At 45.4% G+C, this 23,293-nt stretch overlaps 1 protein-coding gene across 1 annotated transcript; it reads left to right on the forward strand.

Moving 5' to 3' along the window:
- The first annotated feature begins 5,600 nt into the window (after positions 1 to 5,600).
- On the forward strand, positions 5,601 to 7,145 carry LOC135707131 (uncharacterized). The gene has a single exon (XM_065228857.1). The coding sequence runs from the start codon at positions 5,601 to 5,603 to the stop codon at positions 7,143 to 7,145; it is 1,545 nt and encodes a 514-aa protein (XP_065084929.1).
- Positions 7,146 to 23,293: the final 16,148 nt, after the last annotated feature.

A 23,293-nucleotide genomic window follows, 5' to 3' on the forward strand; every position in this document is an offset into this window, starting at 1 on the left:
CGTTGCCGAGAGACGAAAAAAAGGGTTAATTTCCTGGCACTTCTTATCCACTGGGGAAGAATCGCCCCCATTGTTTTTTCGAAAGTGAAGTAAAGTGAAATAATTGAAATCGCAAATTGTGTTATTTCTTTTTTTTCCTACGTTTTCTACGCGAGTGTTTTAGCCAGAATTTTGTGCAGTATGTGTGTGTGTGCAACAGATTTGGCTACCGTCGAGCTTGGTTTTCCAAGAATGGCGTGTTATAGTGCAGAATGTTTTGCTGTTGGATGGCTCAGGCAATCCAATGCAAATGGCGCACTGATGAACTTGCCAGATATCACGCGATGTCGTTGTTTTGCTGTCGTGCGGCTCTTAGGAGTCGCAGCGCAAATTTCACATTGCAGCGGAACGAAAATGTGTACCACAGTGCAGGTTGTTTTGCTCTTGAATGGTTTAGGCTATTCAATGCAAATGGCGCACTGACGAATACGCTAGTTTCAATGGCGATGTTGTTGTTTTGCTGTCGTGCGGCTCTCAGGGGCCGCTGCGCAAATGTCACATCGCAGCGGAGCGAAATCCGAGACACAGTGCAGGGTGTTTTGCTGTCGAATGGTTTTTGCCATCTATCGCAAATGGCGCACTGACGGTGCCGATGAATTTGGCGGCGATGTTGTTGTTTTGTTGTCGTGCGGCTCTTAGGAGTCGCTGCACAAATGTCACATCGCATTTGGTGGTTGTGTTGCACAGTGTTTGATGTCAAATTTCATACTGTTGGAGTAGCTCAATCGTGTTGTTTCGCTGTCGTTGCGCGAATGTCACACCTTTCATTGCTGGAGATTGTGTATCATGAGCAAATACGCACTGATATAGCTCTTCTACTGTTTGTCTGATGAACTTGTGTCTTCGCATGAGACTGATGAAATACTTTTCTGCAATTTTTTTTTTTTTTTTTTGCGCGACAGGTTCCACCGCGACAATGTCAGAGGCCGGACAGTATGTTCGAGCTCATCCGAGTGATGACAGTGAGTACTCATCAGGCGAATACGATGAGGAACGTTCAGCATGTCCGTTGGATTCAACAAAGCCAAGCGAAGACATCCATGTGACAGCGGAGCTCAGCCATCCAGAACAACCTGACAAAGAAAATGCTCAGGATTCGAGCAATACGGAGAGAGTTAGTACGACAATGAACGACAGGGTCCTCCGTCTCGAAAATGCCATAGTACGGCTATCGGAAGTAGTAATAGAGAAGCATTTCCCAGAGGTTGCGAAAGCTAACAACAGCTCATGGACCGCCGATGAGCCCATAAAGGAGAAGAGCGAACCCGCACACATCCGATGGGACCATGTGCCGACATTCCCAAAGAACGTGGCCTTTTTAACGTATGACGATGTTAGACATGTGACTTCAGCTGACGAGACCCTGTGCAAGGTAATGCAAGCGTTGGATTCCGGTGAGTGGCCGATCCAGTTGAAGCGTTTCCAGCATGTGGCAGAAGATTTATACGTTAAAAACGGCCTTGTGATTAAGAATGGATGCGTCGTGATCCCAGACAAATTACGTACAAAAACCTTGGAGGTTGCTCACAGAGGTCACCCCCATACTGCGAAGCTGAAGAGCATTCTAAGAGAACGTGTCTGGTGGCCCGGCATGCCTAAAGACGCCGAAAGTTTTGTGAAAGCTTGCCGAGTTTGTGCAATTAATGGGAACCCGGAAAAACCAACCCCGATGGAACGCATTTTTGCACCCAAGGCGGTCTGGGAAACCATAGCTATAGATTTTAATGGACCCTACGCCAGATTTGGAGGAATCTATATTTTGGTGCTAGTGGATTACAGGTCTAGATATTTGATCGCTCGGCCTACCAAGTCCACCAGTTTTGAACACACCAAAGCTGTATTAGAGGAGGTATTCGAACGACAGGGCTTCCCCAACAACATAAAAAGTGATAATGGTCCCCCATTCAATGGGGACGATTATAAAAACTATTGCGCGGAAAGAGGTATAACAACCATTTTTTTCTACACCGTTGTATCCACACAAAACGGACTTGTAGAAAGATACATGAGAATCATCAACAAAGCCATGGCAGCATCCGTGACCTGTAAAACGAATTACAACGATGAATTACAAGCCGCCGTTCAATCCCACAACGCTGCTGCTCACTCGGTGACCAAAGTCCCCCCGGAGGAAATCATGCTTGGAAGAAAGATAAAAAGGGGCCTACCTTTGATGAATCGAGGAAGGGTGAACCACGATGAGGATTTGCTGAATAAAAGGGACCGAGAAGCAAAGCTGCAAGCAAAGCAGCGTGAGGACCTACGAAGGTCTGCACGGGTATGTCGAGTTAAACCGGGTGACATCGTTATAGTCGAGAAACAATCACGATCGAAGGGAGAAGCCAGATTTGGAGAGAAAAGGTACACCGTTTTGCAAGAGAATAATGGTAACTTGCTATTAGCTGATGAAGAAGGGGGCACTTTAAAACGGCACGTGTCCCAGACGAGCAAGGTATGCGAATGGTCGGAGATCCCCCAAAATTCATCTACGGACTATGAAGACGACTCCATTCCAAGTTCTCGATATTTTCCTTTTACACTTCAACTTTTTCGGATCATCTTTAAATGAGTTTCAACCGACAGCATCAGCGGATAAAATGTCTATTTTAGTATTCCATTGCCCAGCTCGGCAATATATTAACAGTGCATTGTTCTCAACAATCTTAAAAAACGTTATTAAAAGCCCCTATTTCTTGATTTAATTATTAGTAACTAGATTTGTTTAACAACATATTCCGAAGGCATCATGTATTTTTCAATTTGGTACGGTTATTATTTTATGGAGAAGAGGGAAGATGTGGGACATGCATATTCTCTGACATTTAGTGACTCCAACACGGTAAGCATATTCCCTGGGATTTAGTGACTCCAAGCATATGTTACGCAACAGCGTTACGCAATCACTATACTCGTAGTGTTGGCAACACGGCATTCGTTCGCCGCCTATCGAGTCCGAGCCGACTGCAATGCAGCAGCAGCTCACTCTTCCTCTTTCGTATCCAGGACGTCAACGGAATAAGTCGTGTTCATCGGTCGGGGGCGATTCTTCCCAACGGAAAGTTGAATCCACAGGTCCCGGCGCAGCTTCGCCTGGACTGGGCTTTGTTCAAGCGGCATTTTCCAGCAGTAGACCTGATACCAAGTCGGCAAAGTCGAACAAGAGTGATAAGGCGCGGGAAAGGAATTACCTAAACGCTCATTCGGCGGAAGATTCAACGAAGAAACATCAATCGTCGAAGCCGGTCTTGTGTTTAGCGTGTGAGGAACCACAGAACAAGGTAAAGGATTGTACGATCTACATGAAGATGGATGTGGAACGTCGCTGGAAGCTCGTACTGGATAATCACCTCTGCCGCACGTGCCTTGGTAAGCATGGTCGTAGACCGTGTAAAACGCAAACAATCTGTGGAACGGAGGGATGCCAGATGCGTCATCATCCGCTGCTTCATGCAATTCTTCATAAGCAGAACAAGATCACTAAAGAAGAACCGATATCAACAGGCACTGCAGGTGAAACCAGTGAGCGGGTGAATGCACATCACAACCCAAAGCAATCCGTTCTGTTCAAATGTATTCCCGTGCGGTTGTTCTGGAAGGGAAAGTCGGTGGAAACGTTCGCGTTTTTGGACGATGGTTCGAACATGACTCTGGTAGAGGACTGGGTAGCAAAACGTTTGGGAATCGATGATGGTGAAGATCTACCGCTGTGTATGAGCTGGACAAGCAACGTCACTCGCTACGAACCAAAATCTCAACGAATTTCGGTCGAGACAAGTGGTGTCTCACAGCCTGGGAAGTTCGTGCTAAATGACACCCGCACGGTGAAGAATCTCAGTCTACCTCGGCAGTCGCTAAACTACGAGGAGTTGGTTCAACAACACCCACACTTGAAGGGATTGGCTCTTAGTAGCTACGAATCAGTTTCCCCTGGAATACTAATCGGTTCCAACAATGCCAGTTTGATAGCGGCTCTGAAAGTAAAAGAGGGTCAACTGGGCGACCCTATCGCCAGCAAAACTCGGCTGGGTTGGACGCTGTCAGGGATGGCAGAGGAAGGCGACAGCTCGGTCAAGGTGAGCCTTCACATATGTGCGCGTTCACAAGAAGACGAGCTACACGATTTGGTGAAAGAATTCTTCTCTGTGGATAGCGTAGGAGTTGCGGCTGACAAAGGTCTAGAGTCCAATGACGACAAGTGTGCTCGTTCTATTTTGGAGCGGACAACCAGGCGAGTCGATAACCAGTACGAAACAGGCCTTCTATGGCGTTACGATCACTTCAAATTTCCCGATAGCTTCGGTATGGCGAAGCGGCGCTTGGAATGCTTCGTGAAAGCGTTCATCGACAGATCGACGAACATTTGCAGAGTGGCTATATGCACCTGACGACCCCGAAAGAGTTGAATTCAGCGAATCCCGATACAGTTTGGTATCTACCATTAGGAGCAGTTCGAAACCCGAAAAAACCAGGGAAAATTCGTCTCATCTGGGACGCTGCGGCAAAGGCAGGAGGTGTCTCCTTCAACAATATGCTTCTAAAAGGTCCCGATCTCCTAACACCGTTGTTGACAGTCCTATTCGGATTCCGTGAGCGAAAGGTTGCGGTTTGTGGCGATCTGAAGCAAATGTTTCACCGATTTCGCATCTTGCTTGGTGATATCCACTCACAGAGGTTCCTGTTCCGGAAGGATCCCTCGCATCCAATCCAAGTGTACATAATGGATGTAGGGACTTTTGGATCTACCTGTTCACCGAGCCAGGCCCAGTTCATTAAAAACTTGAATGCCGAGGAACACAAGGAAACCTTCCCCAGAGCGGCCGCAGTAATAGTATCCAAACACTACGTTGATGACTGTTTGGACAGTTTCGACAGTGAGAACGAAGCCATCGAAGTGGTTTTAGAGGTAAAGCAGGTGCACGCTAACGGAGGATTCACCATAAGGAACTGGCTTTCTAATTCTGCGGAAGTTCTTCTACGAGTCGGGGATCCGGGATCTCAAGATACAAAGTCTATCGAAACCAGAAAGGAGAGATCAATTGAGCGAGTTCTGGGAATTTCCTGGGTCCCAATCGATGACATGTTCACATACGTGGTGGATCTTAACGTAAACGAAGTGACGCCGACAAAACGCAACTTGCTCCGGTGCGTCATGAGCGTTTTTGACCCACTGGGACTGCTGTCACATTTTCTAGTCTACGGACGGATACAAGATTTTTTATTATACAAGATATTTGGAGATCACAGGCAGGCTGGGATGAAGAAGTTTCGGGAGAAATCCAGGAAAAATGGCATCGATGGATTGCTGAGTTTGGAGAGCTAGCAAAGATACGTATCAGCCGCTCGTATTTTCCTGGTTTCGCATCGATCGAGGTTGGTGCGCTACAGCTTCATATATATTCACGGATGCGAGTGAGGATGCATACGCCTGCGTAGCATATCTACGGGCAGAGATTAAGGGAAGAGTTCACTGCGCCCTCGTGATGGCAAAAGCGAAGGTGGCGCCGCTCAAGGCTTTGTCCATTCCACGCCTCGAACTTCAAGGTGCTCTCTTGGGTGCCAGGATGGCGAGGACCATTACCGAAGCTCATTCACTACCAATTGATCGCCGGGTACTGTGGACCGATTCGGAAACTGTGCTCGCTTGGATAAGATCCGACCATAGACCTTATCGGCAGTTCGTCGCTTGCCGAGTGGGGGAGATTTTGGACAAAACGGACGGTGAAGACTGGCGCTGGATCCCCTCGAAACAAAACGTGGCCGATGAAACGACTAAGTGGGGAAAGGGTCCCTGCCTCAGCTCCGAAGCCAGATGGGTCCAAGGTCCCGAGTTTCTACGTCATCCGGAAGCAGAGTGGCCGAAGAAGAATGCAGCAGAACCGTCGAAAACCACTGAAGAGTTACGTGCTTGCTTTGTTCATCGAGAGGTTGTGATGCAACAGTTGGTGGATTTCAGTCGCTTCTCCAAGTGGGAACGTCTATTAAGAACCGTGGCAGACGTCATTCGAGTCCTGGACAATGCCCGTCGTCGTAGATTGGGGCAACCCAAGAAAACTGGAAGCTTGTGGCAAGACGAAATCCAGCGGTCAGAAGCAGCTCTTTGGCGTCTAGTACAAGCCGAAGCCTACCCGGATGAAGTCGGCGTACTTCTCAACAAGAACTCGGCTACCAAAAATATTGATAAATCAAGCATGATCTACAAGCTGTCACCGTTCACCGACGAGAGAAAGGTCCTGTGCGTTGACAGCCGAATGGGAGCGGCATCGGGTGTGTCGTATAATTTCAAGTTTCCCATCATTCTCCCACGTTACCACCGGATTAGCGAACTCCTAGTTGACTGGTATCACCGGAAGTTTCTGCACGCTAACAACGAGACAATCGTTAACGAGATCCGGCAGCGTTTCCAGATACCGAACCTCCGCACGGTGGTACGCCAGGTCTCTAGGAATTGCCAGACCTGTAAGGTCCGGAAGGCGTCGCCCGTAACACCGAAGATGGGTCCTTTGCCTGCAGCGCGCTTGAACCAATTTTGGCGACCGTTTACCTACGTAGGCATCGATTACTTTGGACCAATATCGGTCAAGAGCGGTCGCAGCAATGTGAAAAGATGGGTGGTCTTGTTCACTTGCCTTTCCGTCAGAGCCATCCACCTAGAGATCGTACATTCTCTCACAACCGAATCCTGCAAAATGGCCATCCGTCACTTCGTAGCCTATCGAGGTGCGCCCAGTGAGATCTATACAGACAATGGGACGAACTTCCAGGGTGCTAGTCGCGAGCTGCTGCAGGAAATCCAAGCCATTAACAACGGTCTAACTGACACTTTCAGCGACGCCAATACGAAGTGGGTCTTCAACCCGCCCTCCGCTCCACACTTTGGGGGAGTGTGGGAGCGACTTGTACGTTCCGTTAAGGTTGCTCTTGCGTCGCTGTCAAGCTTGGGGAACCCGGACGACGAAACCCTACGCACGATTATTGCTGAAGTCAGTGCCATTATCAACTCACGGCCACTGACGTTTATTCCTCTAGAATCAGCGGAACAAGAGGCTCTGAAGCCGAACCACTTTACTCACCTGAGTTCTGATGGGGTTGTCCGACCAAAAAAGTAGACGACCCTATTTTTAATCTTTTGCAATCAAAATAATCTACAGATCACAGGAATTCTAAAACTACCTAAATGTTTTAAACTCATCAAGAAATGGCTAGGGTTTGCCATTGCAAACTTGCCGTTACACGTTTTTCGGAGGCATCGCATTTGGAGTGTTAATCTCAATGACAGTAGTTTCAAATAGTTGCCCTAGTCGAAACAGCGGTGGCAGTGCGGTGTATTGAACCGACAGAATGTTACAATAATAGATTATGATTTGCTGTAGATTGTGAAACACAGTAAAGATCTTCAATTTCTCCCCTTTTTAGTGTATTATTATTATTATTATTTATCTTTATTAGGGAGGCTTTCAGCCTTGGGCTGGTTCGCCTCCAAGTCCTTTTTAGTGTAATTGTTCTCAATTTGTACCAAATAACCATGTTTTAGATGTAGTTATAAATGTGTTGCCAAAAATGGGAAGAAATTGATGCCAAAACCGGGCGTTGCCAAAATCAGACGTAGACAAAAATGGGTGTTGTTAAAAACGGAAAGGCACTGTACATGTATTAATTTCATGGTAACAAATAAATTCACCTTAACTTTGGTTGCCATATATGCATTGATTTCCATTCTAAAGAAATTAAAATTATACAAATTTTCTTCCAACGTTGGGTAAATTTTACCTATTCGATTCGATCGATCGTTAGGTAATCACTCAATGGATTATTGATCAGGATTACTCAAAATTGAGTTTTCTTCTTTTACTCAACTTCAACGATCCCCACGGAAGTTACGTGTTGAGTGAAAGAAACTCAATTTTGGGTACTTTTTTCTTACCGTGTAGGATCAAAGGTTTACCAAAGATTCACAAACCAGGAACCGAAATGAGGGAGATCATCTCGGCTGAAAAATCCCCAACTCATGCCAAATGGCTAGTAAAAGAATTTACTATTGTCCAATTTATCACAAATTATTTTTTCAATACCATTTACATTTCGACTAATGTCTGCCATCCCGCTCTTAAGGGCTGGTCGCGAGAGATTCAGTTCAGTTCTATGAACTTTTGGAAACTTTCGTGAACTTAGACGAAGATCAAGACCTTCACGAAACTTCAGACAACTTTCTGGTAAGTTCAAAGATCTTAAGGATAATTCAGAGAACTTTCAAAAGTTACAGGTAAATTCTGAGCACTTCAAGTGCGTTCGATTAACTTCACAATAATTGCAGGAACTTTACAGATGTTCCAAGAAAAATGTCCAGAAAACTTCAAAGAAGTTAAGAGTCCCATAATCATCAGAAAAATTGCGGGACCTTAAATGAAATTCCCAGAAGTATTGCAATATTTTGAAAACTTTAGGTTAATTTCATTAACATCAGAAATATTTCGAGAATCTTCAGAAAGATCCAAGATGTTAAAGGAAATTCCGAAAACATTAAGATCGTCCAGAACACTGTTGTTATTCCAATTGATATAAAAATACACTATTTATATATCATTTGCATGATTGTTTGGAATACATTGGTTAAAATATCATTGTAAAAAGCTATGTTGAAAAAAGTGTTCTTTGATTTTCAGTAAAACTGAAAAAAATGCTCAAAAGTTAATACCTAGGGGCAAGACAGCTTTTAATAATGAGTAATATTGGAGTTAATTTTGAGTAACTCTGAGTAACTCGAGTTGCGCACTATTGAATGCACGGTAACACAGCAACCTGTTTTTGTGAGTGTTTATTTCGCAAATGTCACGGTCAGATGTTTGACGAAGCCAACATGTCAGAAGTCTCAAACCCACCATCATCTTTTGACGTATCATACTGGATCACTGGCCCTTATTACCAATGTCACTTCACAGTGAAGTGACAACTTATCACTCACGGTGAAGTGATTCCCATTTGATTTACACGGCAATCACTTCACCGTGAGTGACAAGTGATCACTTAACTTCGTTTTCACCGTTAAGTGACACTCATAATAAGGGCCACTATCCTCAAATCCCATAATCCTCGTACCTTTTATCGAAGGCATCAATGAGCAAATACACAAACCTTTCTTCTGAGGTTGTTATCTTTGCTATCAAATTCGTTCGAAGCATTTACCTTTGCACGGCAGATGACACGACTGTGCCGGTCTCATAGCGGTCGAATGAGAAAATGGAAGAGTTGCCAGTCTTCTTGATTTGTTGTCTTCGCTTTTATGGTAATCCTTACTAAAGCCTGGTACGCAGCTAAAAAGTAATGACGTTTTTACGTGCTACGGGATAGGACACGGAATGCTAAAGAAATTTCTTTTAATTAGCATTTCTTGACCCACATTACATTAGTATCGTGATCGACATGAAGGTGGCGCATTCTGAATGCAATTTCATTTTGCTTGCGGAATAATGGTCTGACCAATTATTCCGTTAGGTAATTTTAACGTTTGTTGTATAAATGATGTTTTGGATGCATTTTAACAACATAAAAATTGATAATTGTTGATTTTAAAATTAGGCGACACCTACCTATGATCTCAAAATTTAGCAAAAGACACCTCCCTATAGCTGTCAAATTTACTTTTGGGAATATTCCTCAGAAATTACTTTTCCGTTTTCTTTTTAGCTGCGTACCAGGCTTAAGCAGTTTTCACCTGAATTGAATGCAGACAATCATCATTCAATGTTCACCATCAACATGGAGATTGCATTCGTAACAGAAATCCAAGTGTCTTAGCGTCTCTGAGAAGAGTTAATTAAATTGCCATAATGTATTTAATAGAGTAATATAAAAACATAATGTATTTAATAGAGTAATATAAAAATATCTTTGTTTTATTCTAGGTAATGCTCCTTGTTATAATTTTTTTTTACATAGGTTGAGCCTTTCGACTGGAAATCGATTTAAAATGATTTTAGGCAGTCCGTTATTCTCTAGTATAACATCAAGTGGCGATGGGGCTTATTACGGATGTCACTTCACGGTGAAAACTTGTCACTTGTCGTCACGGTGAAGTGATTCCCATTTGTTTTGTACGGCAATCACGGCTCTTATTCTGAGTATCACTTCCTTATCACCGTGTAGTGACACCCGTAATACGGCCTATCATCTAGTAAGTTTGTCATGGAATCGATGGAAAAGAAGCTTTTCATCGTCTAGTCATATTTGCTTTTTCAAAACTATTTGCTCGGTCAAATCAAATAAAGCTCGTAACCTTCTTGAATTTCGATCTTCATAAATTCGTTTTATGTTATTTGAATAACTGTAGTTAACAGTTACAATTGTAGACCCCAAATTTGCTTAAAACGTAAAGCGACCCGTCATTATGCACTGGAAGTTCCGACAACAATTTCACTGTTGATGGCATCTTCTGTGGAGCTATATATCTGTATAGCTAGTTTTCTATTTGATTCATTCTTTGCTCGACTGTTGAGCTGTTCAGTCCGTATTTTTTGCTCGAGATCTCGTTTCGTTTTGTCCACGTCGCGTTGCGCCGTGGAAGTGTCGCCACCTTCTCGCGTTCTGGCAAGTTTACTTGAACTTGCAAACACGAAACAAATGGTGCGTAAACGTGCCAATGAGTCAGCAGCGGGCCCTTCAAAGAAGGTGCTAATCAAGCCCAGCGCGTCGCAGGATGACGCCGGAAAACGAGTACTGCAAGCCAACCAGTATGCAGTACTCCCGGAAGAAAATGGCGATGCTGACGCCGCTCCCATTGCAAGAAAAGAGCGAATTCCCCCGCTTTTCACGCCGGTGAAGGATGTTGCCAGCTAGGTGCCGAACTGGCAAAACACAAGCTGCTGCCTCGCTTTAAGCTTTGCAGCATCGGTACCAAAATCATGTGCTCCAGCCTGGAGTAGTACAAACAAATAGGATGTTTCCTGAAAGAAAACAACGTGGACTTCTTCGCGCATGATCTACCATCGAGCAAGCCACTGAAGGCGGTTTTGCGTGGATTACCGTCGTTCGAGGTGGCTGCGGTGAAGTCCGAGCTGGAGCGGCTTGGGCTCCAACCTGAGGGCGTGTTCCAGATGAACCACCGTTCCATCAACAATACCAGCTTCCGTGACCAGTTGTTCCACTTCACGAAGGGATCCACCAGTCTTGCGGCTCTGAGATCCAGGTCATCATCAGTTGGGAGCATTACAAACCCCAACACCGTGATGTAACGCAGTGTACGAACTGCCTCTCCTATGGCCATGGCACCAAAAACTGCCATATGAAGACAAACTGCGGCCAGTGTGCTGGAACTCACTCAACTGCGTCCTGTGAGCAAGTTGATGACATAAAGCCAACGTGTGTCAACTGCGGTGGAAACCATCAAGCCTCCAAGCGAGTGGAGTTCATTAATATACGTCGTAAGGCTACAATCAACAACCAGGTCGGTCACCTCCGTAATCATCGTTCACCTCCTGTACTCACGGAAGTCCAGTACCCAGCTCTCCAGCCCCGTCGACATGTTCCGAACCTAGCCCCGCTTCCGCTCAACAACCAACAAGCCAATCCTTCGAGTATCCAAATGGTTCCCAATAGTCGGACAGTTCAGCATCGTCTCGCTGTTGCTGCGGCCCAGCCAATTCCAGGTTCATCCACCGCCCCTGGTTTATCATACGCTGGTGCTGTCTCAGGTGAACCTGTTGACGATTCTCCGTTCAGGAACTTGTGGCGCTCGTGGCCGAGGTCATCATCATCATGCGAACCTGCAAGACTCGATCTGAAAAGCTACATGCTGCCCTGTCTCTTGTCACTAAGTATGGACCGTGAAACCATCAAGATCGTAAATTGGAATGCTTGCTCAACGAACGGCACATCGACATAGCCGTCATCACCGAGACTCATTTGAAGCCCGAGCTGAACGTCTTCCTTCGAGACTTTCGGCTCGTAAGGCTTGACCGCACCAGCTCCGGGGGAGGGGGAGTGGCCATCGCTGCCGGCTGCTACCAAGCTTCCAGCTGAAAAATTATCGAAGCCATCAGAATTGAGGTGAGCACATCACTTGGTCCAATCACCATCATCGCGGTCTACTGCCCCAAACAAACTAACATTAAAGACGGCTCGGCCGCAGACCTCCGAAGAGACATTATCAAGCTAACACGAAGGCGGCAAAATTTCGTCCTCGCTGGGACCTGAACGCCAAGCATCAATAGCTGCTAGCGTCAAGCCTGGGCGAAATCAGAAGATCTTATCAGGCTCCGTAACACCACTCGTAGGCAGTTCCAGCGTTCTGAGCAGTCCCACTTGAAGACCAATGTCAATAGGCTAACCAAAATTATCCAGGCCAGGATGGTGGAACCCAGAAATAACGATTTTACCAAAAAAAAATCGCTCTCTCCCAGATTGTGCAAAACCATTTTGGAAGATGACCAAAATTTTGAAAAATAAGTCGAGACCGATCCCTCCGCTTTCCTCTGTTGACCACTTAGACCCATCCCTACTGATAACCCCAGTTGAAAAGGCCAATGCTCTTGGCCAACATTTTGTGATTTCACATAATCTTGGTCAAACCATAGTGAGCCTCCATGGGCCTGCCGTACTGGAGGCAATGACTAGAGTCGCTGACACCCCCCGTAGTAGTGCATGATCATAGTAGAATATCGGCTGATAGCAGCTATTAGAAGTACTAAAAACATGAAGACTGCGGGTATGGATGGTGTAGTCAACCTCGAGTTGAAGATCTTGAGTATTGACTTCTTCAACCATCTTACCGTTATTTTCAACAAATGTTTAGAGCTTGGCTACTTCCCTGCATGCTGGAAGTTAGCCAAAGTGATTCCAATACACAAGTCGGGCAAAGATCCTACCAGTGCCAGAAGCTATCGGCCCATCAGCCTCTTGTCATCCATCTCGAAGCTATTCGAAAAATTGTTACTCAACCGTCTGCTGGTGTTTTCAAATGATAATAACATGTTTCTCAAAGATCAATTCGGGTTTAGGAAAGGCCACTTTACCATCCACCAACTCGCACGGGTTACTAACATCATCAAGCGGAACAAGTCCGTTTCCAATACATCTGCCATGGCATTGTTGGACGTCGAGAAGGCCTAGTGTACAATAGGGTGCTTCATTCTGAAAAAAGTGATGAATTTCTGATGGACCACCCTCCAGTTCGATTCATAGCCCCAAAATATGAACCTGTGCAAAAATTGGTAAAGATTGATGAAGGTTTAGAGGTCGCGCCAATGATTTGAAATTTGTATGGGAATTACTATGGAAGAATTTAAAAAATCGCTTATATCGCTATAACTTTGCTTCTACTTGTCCAAATGTCGAAAAAATTTAGTATGTTATTGCTATGGCAATAAACAAAAAGCCTACAGTTGCTACGCTCAGTTTTGCAGCGTATCAAGAATTATAAAAATGTGAAAAAATGGCAAAATAGGGTAAATTGACAGATGAATATGTACAAGGCAACAACGCCAATTTCATCGCAACAACAACAGGCTTGTTGATCATTGTCATGACAACCACATATTTTTTTTTTTCAACGTTTGGACAACTACAACCAAAGTTAGAGCAATGTAAACGAAAATCAATAATTTCCCATACTAATTCACCAAAATCTCCATACAAAATCCAAATCATTGGCGCGACCTCTAAACCTTCATCAATCTTTACCATTTTTTGCACAGGTTCATATTTTGGGGCTATGAATCGAACTGGAGGGTGGCCTATCAAAAATTCATCACTTTTTTCAAAATGAAACACCCTAGTGTACAAGCTGCATCGATACAACTTTCCGATCTACCTCGTGAAGATCATCAAAAACTACTTGTCGGGCAGATCATTCCAGGTCTACTTGAACAATGTCCCCTCTGATACGTTCAACGTTGATGCAGGGGTCCCTCAGGGTAGCTTGCTTGGGTCTATCCTATTCAACATTTTCACGTCAGACGTTCCTCCCCTGCCGGGTGGTGGTATCCTGTCTTTGTTCGCAGATGACACCTCCATCATCTATAAGGGTCGAGTGATCCGTACTCTGGCGAGTAAACTACAATCAGGCCTGGATATTTTGTCCGACTATTTTAAGAGCTGGAAGATTTGTATCAATGCAGCTAAAACACAAACCATTTTGTTTTCACGCTCGAATTCACCTCGGCTTGCTCCGCCTGCAAACGTCAAGGTTCATCTTGATAGGACTCTTATTGAATGGTCTCACCTTCGATAGCAAATAGCTATTCCCATCTCATGTGGACTAGACATCTACCAAGCGTAACATCTTAATCAGGTCGCTCTACCCTCTGATAAACAGGAAGTCCACCCTGTCTCTCAAAAACAAGCTTGCTGTCCACTAGCAGATCATTCTGCCGGCTATTGAGTATGGTATGCTAATCTGGGAGAGTTGTGCTGAGAGTGCTATAACCTAAAGCTTCAGAGGATCCAAAACAAGATCCTCAGAATGATCCTTAACAGTCCACCGCGAACTCGAAATTCTGAGATTCACCACCTGGCCTGTCTTCAAACACTCGAGGAGCGAATGAATTCCACGCTGGAAAGGTTCAGGGTCGCCTGTCTGCGATCAAACCACCAGATCATTCGTGATTTGGCAACCTAGTGTAAGTAGTTAGGTGCTCAAGTAGGTATCATTTTTTTAAATTCAAACCAAAACAATCCCACAAAGGATATCCTGTAAATTAGCGCTATACGCAATCATCACATTAGAATAACCAATTAACTAGAACAAAGATGAAGAGCAAAAGGCTAACCAATTGAAATGTTAAATCAAATGTTGAAACATAAAAACCCAGAAAATAAACGTAAATTTTACTACTACTTCTATTTGATTGTCCACTTTTACCTAAAGGCTTCCGCTATACGGTTCTCCAAGTTAATCATCCAATCCAAGCTAAAATATTCCGTAGCGACCCTCACACGGTTTTGAAAATACTTAGACGGACTTGTGGATGGATTCAATTGGATTGGTTGATCTTAATATCACACATCCTGAACGTACAATATTTTCAAGATTTAATATATCAGGCTAATGTGCTGTAAATTAATTAATTTGAACTGGTTAATATTTGTATCAATATAATAAAATATTACGAAAAAGATCACTCTGTGAATTGATGTTTATTCAAACAGTTTTTAATTCTTATTTGTTGATGAATGTACGACTACTTTGATCAATTTTGAGTAATCATGAGTTACTCAAATTTAGTCGCTGCAAAAATATTAACTTTCCGTACTTGGCTTGCCCCTTGGTAAAACAGGAAATTCTATCGAAATGACGTTTCAACTGAACAGATTTTTGACGTAGGACTACGTCTTTCGGGAAGATGGGGGTACCATTTATGAAAAGCGAAAAATGAAATTATGAAAGATTTTGAACGTTAATAACTTAGCTGCCCCTGAACCAATTTCAATTATTTTATCACCAATCGATCAGAAACATTTCTACGCATCGATAACAATGCTGTTGACTGTTGATTTTCAAATTGAAACTATTGAAAAAGTGGTAAATCTCAAGCATTGTCCAAAAACTTCTAAATAACTAACAAATCCACCAATTACGTACATGCATGTGCTGCTTCCCCAACACAGTCATCAGATAATGGTTCCTAGATGAAACAAGTCGAAGTGGCATTCGCCTCTGATCTTCGGACGTGTACGAATAGGGAGGATACAATTGCGGAACATTTTGTTGCCGATTCAGAACCACACGCCCCCAACGACCACACAAAATGTTGTTTTTTTTTCCTTGGATTTGATTTCCGTACTTAGCACCAATGCTACCCACACCCATGCTTGGCATACACAGTTTTGGCCACGAACTGCTCATTTGAATCATACATCATACATTTTTGAATCATACATCAATACATCAAGTATTTAGTGACAAATTGAATGGGTGAATCATGGATTACTCTATATAAATTCTATTCTATCTCTTTTCTGAAATGAACTTGGTGGCCCTGAAAAGGGCCGTTTTGTTACATTGGTGATATGTTTTAACCTCCGAAACCGTACAGAATGCGTCCCTGTCGCTTCAGAGCGTAGACGACATCCATGACGGTTTTGCGCTTGGCGTGTTCAGTGTAGGTGACGGCATCACGCATATTTTCAAAGAACACCTTCAGCTCAAGTCGGGTTTCCTCAAAAATCAGACTGGAGACGCTTGACATAACCACGTCGAGCCAGACGACGAATGGCAGGCTACCTTTGATGTCGGTGGGTACCCTTGATGTTTTCACCTAGAACCTTCCGATGACGCTTGGTGCCTCCTTTTCCAAGCACTTGATGCCTGTTTGTCGTTGATAAAGCGTAGATAGCAACCTGTTATAAAGACAACCAGCTCTGCCGGTACCATATTTTCTCGCTTTCCATTGGCTATATTATATAGCCAATGGGAAGCGAGAAAATATGGTACCGGCAGAGCTGGTTGTCTATATAACAGGTTGCTATCTACGCTTTAGGCTTATCATTCGCTGCCAGACTGTTGAGCAGTTCAGTCGATTTGAATTCTCTCTAGTTTCGTTCGTTCGTTCGCAAGTCGAATTAGCTCCGCGTTGTGTAGTGACGCTCTTGCTGACCCAGCCATGGGTAAGAAATCGCGCGGTAACGCGAGTGCCGGTTTACCGGGAAAACAGACTCTCCCAGGAGACGGCGCGACCACCGAGCCAGCCCAGAAGAAGCAGACGAAAACCCCATTGCCCATCCTGACAGGCGTTGCGGACCCGCAGCCGGGGCCTCCCGGAACTAAACGACCCAGACCTGAAGACAGCAGCGCCACCGCATCAGCAGCAAAAAAGCTGCTGAGCAACAATCCGTTCTCGGCCCTGCAGAACGGAGCCCAGCCGCAGTCGAACCCTGAGACGGTGCCGAAAAAAGTTAAGTTGCCACCCTTCTATGTGAAGGGCTTCCCTCCCGGGCTATGGGAGCAGCTGGATTTCTACATTAAGCAGGGCCTTCGCTGCACCATTCAACGGTGCACGGAAGGCTACAAACTGATGGTCCCGGCCGAAAAACACTTCAACGCAGTTCAGGCCCTCTTGGACAGGATGAAGCTGGAGTACTTCTCCCACGACATCGAGGCCACCAAGCCGCTGAAAGTGGTGCTGCGCGGGCTCCACGACATGGACACCACCACCTTAATGGACGCGATAAAGGCGAACGGCCTCAAGCCGGTCGAAGTCCACAAGATGACCCGCAGCAAGGCCATCAAGTATCGTGACCAGCTCTACCTGGTCCATCTGGAGAAGAACTCCACAACCGTGAAGGATCTCCAGACGACACGCACACTGTTCCACATCGTAGTGAAGTGGGAGCGGTATAAGCCGACCCACCGTGGCGTCACTCAGTGCTCGAACTGCCTATTGTTCGGGCACGGCACCAGGAATTGCCGCATGGCCAGCCGCTGCATCAAATGCGGCAAAAACCACAAGATCGACAACTGCGACAGCATCGAGGAAGCCACTCCCACATGCGCCAACTGTGGTGCCGCCCACAAGGCCACGAGTAAGGCCTGTCCGAAGCGGGCCGAATACGCCGAGATCCGGAAGAAGGCCTCGTCCAACAGCCAGCCCGGTCGCAAGAAGGTTCCAGAAAACAACGCGCAGAACTTTCCTCCGTTATCACCGGTCCAATCACGGCCAATTCCAGTGTTGCCGCCGCTCCCGCTCAACCAACAGTTGGCTGCTGCCCAGTTGGCTGCCGCTGCAGTACCCGGTCAAGCCTCCGGGCCATCGACGGATCCCCCTGCTCCGGGATTGGCCGGTACAACCGGTGAAGCTACAGACGGTTCTCCGCTGTCAACGGATGAGATCGTCACACTGTTGGCCCAGGCCATCATCATCAAGCGCACCTGCGCAACAAGAACACAACAGCTCCAAGCTATCATCTCCTTCGTCGCTAATTATGGACCGTGAACCCATAAAGATTGCCAACTGGAACGCTCGCTCCGTAGGGGCGAAAAACATTGAGCTTGCAGACTTCCTCCGCAAGCACGACATCGACGTGGGCCTTCTCACCGAGACCCACCTCAAGACCGGTGACAGCTTCTGGCTGCCCGACCACAGCATTGTCCGGCTTGATCGCACCAGCTCCAGGGGGGGCGGTGTCACGGTCATCATCAAGAAAGGCATCAAGTACTGCACCCTACCCCACTACCGCACTTCCATCATCGAGGCCGTCGGCGTTGAGGTGGAAACATCGACCGGTTCATCGTTGTCTACTGCCCCCGGCAATGTACCGTTAGCAATGGTACAGCACAGCAGTTCAAGAACGACCTTGCCATCATAACCCGCACCAATGCCCGCTTCGGAATCGGAGGGGACCTGAACGCCCGGCACGAGGCCTGGCGGAACTACCAGCAGAACCAGAACGGCCGCCTGCTATTCGACCATTCCCAGCATGGTCTCTATTCCGTCTGGTTTCCGGACGAACCAACCTTCACATCACCGACGGGCAACCCATCGACGCTGGACCTGTTCTTGGCAAACACCAGATTAGCCAAGCCGGTTGCCATCAACGACTTGAGTTCGGACCACCAACCGGTGCTGACCGAGCTGGGCTACAACGTGGCCCCTGCACCGTGCCAGCGGAAGGACTACCATCGAGTCAACTGGGTCCAGTTTCGACGCGTGGTCGACCGCCACATCGACGACAACCCACCGCTCGACACAGTGGAGGACATCGACCGGGCCCTGGAGGGTCTCCATCAAGCCATATCCATGGCTGACGAAGAGTGCGTTCGACGAGTTCCTGTGAGGGGTAAGTTTCAAGCAATTGATTCCCACACCAAACTCTTGATTCGGCTCAGAAATGTTCGTAGACGCCAGTTTCAGCGGACTGGGGATCTGCAGTGTAAATGCGAAATGGTCGATCTGAATCGGCAGATCGCTTCCAGAATGATCTCAATCCGGAACGAGAGTTTCGGGCGGCTCGTTCAGAACCTGGACGACCGTTCCAGACCATTCTGGAAGGTTGCCAAGGTGCTGAAGTCTCACCCCAAGCCCATTCCACCACTTAGAGTCAATGACGAACGGCTTATCACCAACGAAGAGAAGGCCAATGCAATTGGGGAGCACATTGCCCAGTCGCATTTGCTTGGCTCTACAATCCCAAGTCCACTCGAGAACCAGGTTGTGCAGTGCGTCCAGACGTTAGATACCTCCCCTTGTGCCGTACCTCCAGAAGAACGGATTATAGAGGAACAAATTTGCTTAGCGCTGAAATATAGTAAAAACATGAAGGCTCCCGGGTTTGACGGAATATTCAACCTAGCTTTGAAAAATCTCAGCCCGAGGGTCCACTCGCTGCTGGCTGCCATCCTCAACAGATGCTTGGAGCTGCACTACTTTCCAAGCATCTGGAAGGTGGCAAAAATCATCCCGATCCGCAAACCTGGGAAAGACCCTTCACTACCGTCAAGCTACAGACCGATTAGCCTGCTCTCAGCGCTGAGCAAGCTGTTCGAAAAATTGATCCTCAGCCGACTAAACAAGTTTGTGGAGGAACATGACATTCTTCTTCCGGAACAGTTCGGGTTCCGCAAGGGGCATTCCACCAATCATCAGCTAGTGCGGGTGATGAATAACATCCGAAGTAACAAAGCTGTATCCAAGTCCACAGCCATGGCCTTGTTAGACGTCGAAAAGGCGTTTGACAATGTCTGGCACGACGGACTTATATACAAGCTTTGTAACTCCAACTTTCCACCATACCTTGTGAAAATCACCCGTACCTATCTCCAGCAAAGGTCGTTCAGGGTGTCGTTGAATAGTTCCCTTTCGGGACAATTTCCGATCCCAGCAGGTGTTCCGCAAGGGAGTCTGCTGGGACCACTGCTTTACAGCATCTACACGTCGGACATCCCTCCTCTAGGAGACGGTTGCGTGTTCTTTCTGTTCGCAGATGACACCGCGATAGCCGTCAAGGGTAGGATGCCTCGTGAAATTACGAACAAGCTCCAACGATGCCTTGACACCTTTACTGATTATGCCACCACGTGGAAAATCAAAATCAACGCCTCGAAAACCCAAGCGATCATGTTCCTTCACAGACAATCATTAAAACTTAAACCGTCTCCCTCCTGTACCGTAATAATGGATGGTACAAGGGTCGAGTGGTCCACTGATGTTACTTATCTCGGGATGTTGTTCGATGAGAAGCTCCTGTTCCGCTCGCACATAGAGAAAACCCTAGTTAAGTGCTCCGCCTTGGTTAGGTGTTTGTATCCGCTCATTTGCCGCAGATCCCGCCTCTCAAGGCAAAACAAACTGGCTGTTTACAAACAAATCATAGCCCCCGCGATCTTCTATGCCGCCCCGGTGTGGGAATCGTGCGCTCAGACCCACAGGAACAAAATCCAGGTTGCACAGAATAGAGTGTTGAGGATGATCCTAGATCGTCCATTCGACACAAGAATAGCAGACCTCCATCAAGAGGCAGAAATTCCCAAAGTAGATTCCAAAATTGATGATATGACAACCAAATTTATTCAAAAATACAATCTTTCTGAACATGCTTTAATAAGCAATTTGTACATAGTAGGTTAAGTGTATATAGTAGAGTAGGTTAGTTTTAAGCTGTCAATAGTAGTATTAAGTAGTTTCTCTTCAAATTCTAAAAACAAAACAAACCAATCCCACCAAGGTGGTCGACCGTGTACTAAGTCTAGGACTAATTCTGTAAAACAAATTTTGAATTTTGCCCATACCTAAAGATGAAGAAAGCAATTAAATCACTTAGTAAAAAAAATTTATATGGTAAACGTCCAAGTTAAACTGAAATAAAGATCATTTAAACTAACTAAAAAAACTAAACGCTTTAGGCTTAGTTTCGATTTACCCGTTCAACGACAAACAAGCATCAAGTAAGCAAAGGGAAGAAAATGCTTGGAAAAGGAGGCGCCAAGCGTCATCGGAAGGTTCTGCATGAAAACATCCAGGGTGTTCCCAAGTCTGCCATCCACGTGGTTGTGTCAAGCGTCTCCGGTCTGGTTTTCGAGGAAACCCGAGATGTGCTGAAGGTGTTCCTAGAAAATATGCGTGATGCCGTCACCTACACTGAACACGCCAAGCGCAAAACCGTCATGGATGTCGTCTACGCTCTGAAGGGACAGGGACGCACTCTGTGCGGTTTCGGAGGTTAAAACTTATCACCAACGTAATAAAACGGCCCTTTTCAGGGCCACCAAGTTCATGTCAGTAAAGAGTTAGAATAGAATTTATATAGAGTAATCCATGATTCACCCATTCAATTTGTCACTAAATACTTGATGTATTGATGTATGATTCAAAAATCAAATAATTTGTTAGGGAAATAAATTATGTTCTATTTGTAGTCTTATCGGTGGGTTAATTTTTTTTCCATTTCACTTTCATTAACTGAGAAACCCTAATCGTATGCATTCTCTTCGAAAACGTCCGAACCGTAAAAAATTTCGTAGTCCTACGTCAACAATGCGGTTGTGTCTTGTACACCACCCTCCAACTTTTTTTTCTGAAACTTTGGACAGAATTTGCAGAATTTAAGCATTTCAAGTTTGATTAAAAACCGTTCAATCGACGGTTAAAATAAAAAATTAAAGAACTTATCTATATCTTATTCAAGTGAGCTTTTTTCACTTGATGGATCTTTCTGTTGCATGTTAGCAGCTTCCTTCCCATAAAATTTACTCTCAAGCTGATTTCAAATCAATCACAAACAAAAGTTAAGGTGCAGTGGCACTAGGTAAATTTATTTAGTTAAATATGTCATTTGAACTAAATAAATTTAAACTAGACCCTCTCCACCACACCGCAGCCTACAATTGAATTCTGACTTTCCTGCGGTTGACTCCGCACTGTTTACCTTAGAGATTTTTGCCTCTCCTCAGCTCCATCGACCCATACCATGCGCGGTAGTGAACTGAGTTTGCCTGGATGGCTCTTTTTTCTCACCACATTCATTATCCAGCGACAACTTCGGATCTCTTCTGGGTAAAACCCATTTTGTACTTTTTGTTCTTTGTTTCGGATACCCAAGCCATCAGCAATGTAAGCAGCAGCAGCAGCATCAGCAGCAACCCGGTCTCTAAGTGAACTGAACGAGAAAGTTTCTATTTGACTTTCGGCCAGAGCGTGTTCAGCGCATATCCACCATTTGCTACCACGAACGGTTTGGGAGCCCAAAAGTTGTCCCGTAGGAACTGAAACGGTGATGCTGCCTGCCAGCCAGCCAGTGCCCGTCAGCCAGAGCATCCAGTGTGGAAAAGTTTTCTGCCACAACTAAATGACACTGATGATGATGCAAGCGAGTCCAATGATGCAATTGAATTTTGTGCTTTCAGTTGAAGTGGGAATAAGCCAGCTGCGAGCGAGGGAAATGTAGAGATTTTCCAAGGCAGCCTTTCTGATTTAATTTCAATTCAAACATTCAAGAACACGCTTCGGACAGAATTGGCAACACTGGCTCTTTCTATTGGTGTTCCCAATTTGATTGAATTCCACTAGACCAAGTATGGTGAATTACACACTTCAAAAAGTTTTATGGAAATCGGAAAACATAAATCTACCTAGCAAAAACCAGACGAAAAGCAACTTTCCTCAAGTCACGTGCGCTCTTCTACTTTGTCTCTCTGTGGCGTCCGATTGTGACATTTTCCTATTTCACCGTGTTAAAACTTTTCACGTTTTCACCACTTACTCGTACCGTGACGCAGCCATGCAAATTGAATTACAGGAATCGTCCAAATAGCTGATGGAGCTGATTTTCTATGAGTGACAAGTTTATGGTTGACCGTAATTAGCTCCATCCAGGAGGACAACCAAAAAAATTGCGGAGGGTGGATGGCACCACCCACCGCGCTTTCCGGGAGATTTCTGTATACTCCCTCTCAGCAGCATCATAACGGTTTCACTTCCAGCACATCAGCTTCATTTTTTGCGTTTAAAAATGTGCGAAGTCAAAAAAGTGTTTAACATCCCGAATAAAAATTTACCATAGAAAAACAAGAGAATCTATTGTTACAATCAGGGTTCTACATTTTTGAAGCTCTTAAATGAACTCGAGTGTATTAAACGCATTATTTCTATAACGCCAAGCTAGACTATCAGCACGATATGAAAATGAAAACAAATTATAACAATAGGCTGGCTGTGGATTTTCTTGATTGCTTGGATTGCTCATCGCTTTCCATGAAAGTAAACCTACATATATTGTGTTGACAATTTGATCACTTGACCATTGTAATGCAATTACAATAGTGTCAATTGTC

Source organism: Ochlerotatus camptorhynchus, unplaced genomic scaffold (genome assembly GCF_037179485.1).
Source record: "Ochlerotatus camptorhynchus isolate MF236.1 unplaced genomic scaffold, CSIRO-AGI_Acam_v1.1 ptg000304l, whole genome shotgun sequence".
Lineage (NCBI taxonomy): Eukaryota > Metazoa > Arthropoda > Insecta > Diptera > Culicidae > Ochlerotatus > Ochlerotatus camptorhynchus.